Here is a 926-nt window from a genome sequence, read left to right on the forward strand (position 1 = left end):
TCAACAATTGGCCCAGTCGGTGCAGGATTACCAGCAGGTAAAAGAGCCTGACAACTGGCGTGGTTGAGTAGCTTTACATCATGGTAATAAAACCATACAACATTAAGTTAAAAATTAATCATACTTTATAAAAACAGCATGACAAACACAAGGATCTCAATTCATAAACACCCTAATGATGACTCCATACTTAGACCTTCATAGACATTTAAGATGTATCCAAAAACAGGATGGGTCTATTTGAGTATATGGCCAACTTCTGGTCCAACATAATTTTAAATTCCTAATGGACAACAGAAACTTCACAGAAGAGCAGTTTTGAAAAAGGTACACTTGTCTAAATATTACTTTACTTTTAAGTTTAATGGGCAATTGGTTCATGAAGACTTTGCTAAATAATTAATATAAGAATTTCTTACTGGTGTCAAGTGGAGCCAGTCACATCAGTAATAAAATGAGATGTATAAATGCCAACACTTTTTGGAAACAAGATAACCAAAGACAATTTTGGTTGAGGTGGTTTCATGGTCTAAGTTTTGACATGAAATAAAACATATAGAGCCAGACTGCTCATAAAGATAAAACAAAATAATAACTAAAGACTCCCACCTGTCAGTCAATTTTATGGAGAAGTGTAAAATACTAGGCTCCCCTGGATTTTATAGAAATGTGCTGTGTTTTATAAAATAGCCATTAAGAAGCAAAAAAGAAACAATGGGTGGCAATTAATAACTCAACATTTAATTAAAAGATTGAAATATATAAGAAAGTTTACCTGTTCTGTTTCAAAGATATCCCGAAGGTGTTCTAGGCCAAGGCTTTTTAGGAACTGGCTGATATTCATGTCAAGACCCGCAACTAAAACAGAAACATATTAGTTTCTCTTAGAGAATCTTACTAATCCAAAAAAAGTTTCAGTATCTATT

At 33.3% G+C, this 926-nt stretch overlaps 1 protein-coding gene across 1 annotated transcript in view; it reads right to left on the reverse strand.

The window, feature by feature from the left end:
- TNKS (tankyrase, TRF1-interacting ankyrin-related ADP-ribose polymerase) overlaps positions 1-926 on the reverse strand; it is a 246,637-nt gene that overhangs the window by 33,348 nt on the left and 212,363 nt on the right. The window contains exon 20 of the mRNA XM_008574165.1: positions 776-858. Coding sequence (XP_008572387.1) covers positions 776-858 — 83 coding nt within the window. The remainder of the gene's footprint in view (positions 1-775; positions 859-926) is intronic.

This window comes from Galeopterus variegatus, unplaced genomic scaffold, assembly GCF_000696425.1.
Source record: "Galeopterus variegatus unplaced genomic scaffold, G_variegatus-3.0.2 Scaffold1005, whole genome shotgun sequence".
NCBI lineage: Eukaryota > Metazoa > Chordata > Mammalia > Dermoptera > Cynocephalidae > Galeopterus > Galeopterus variegatus.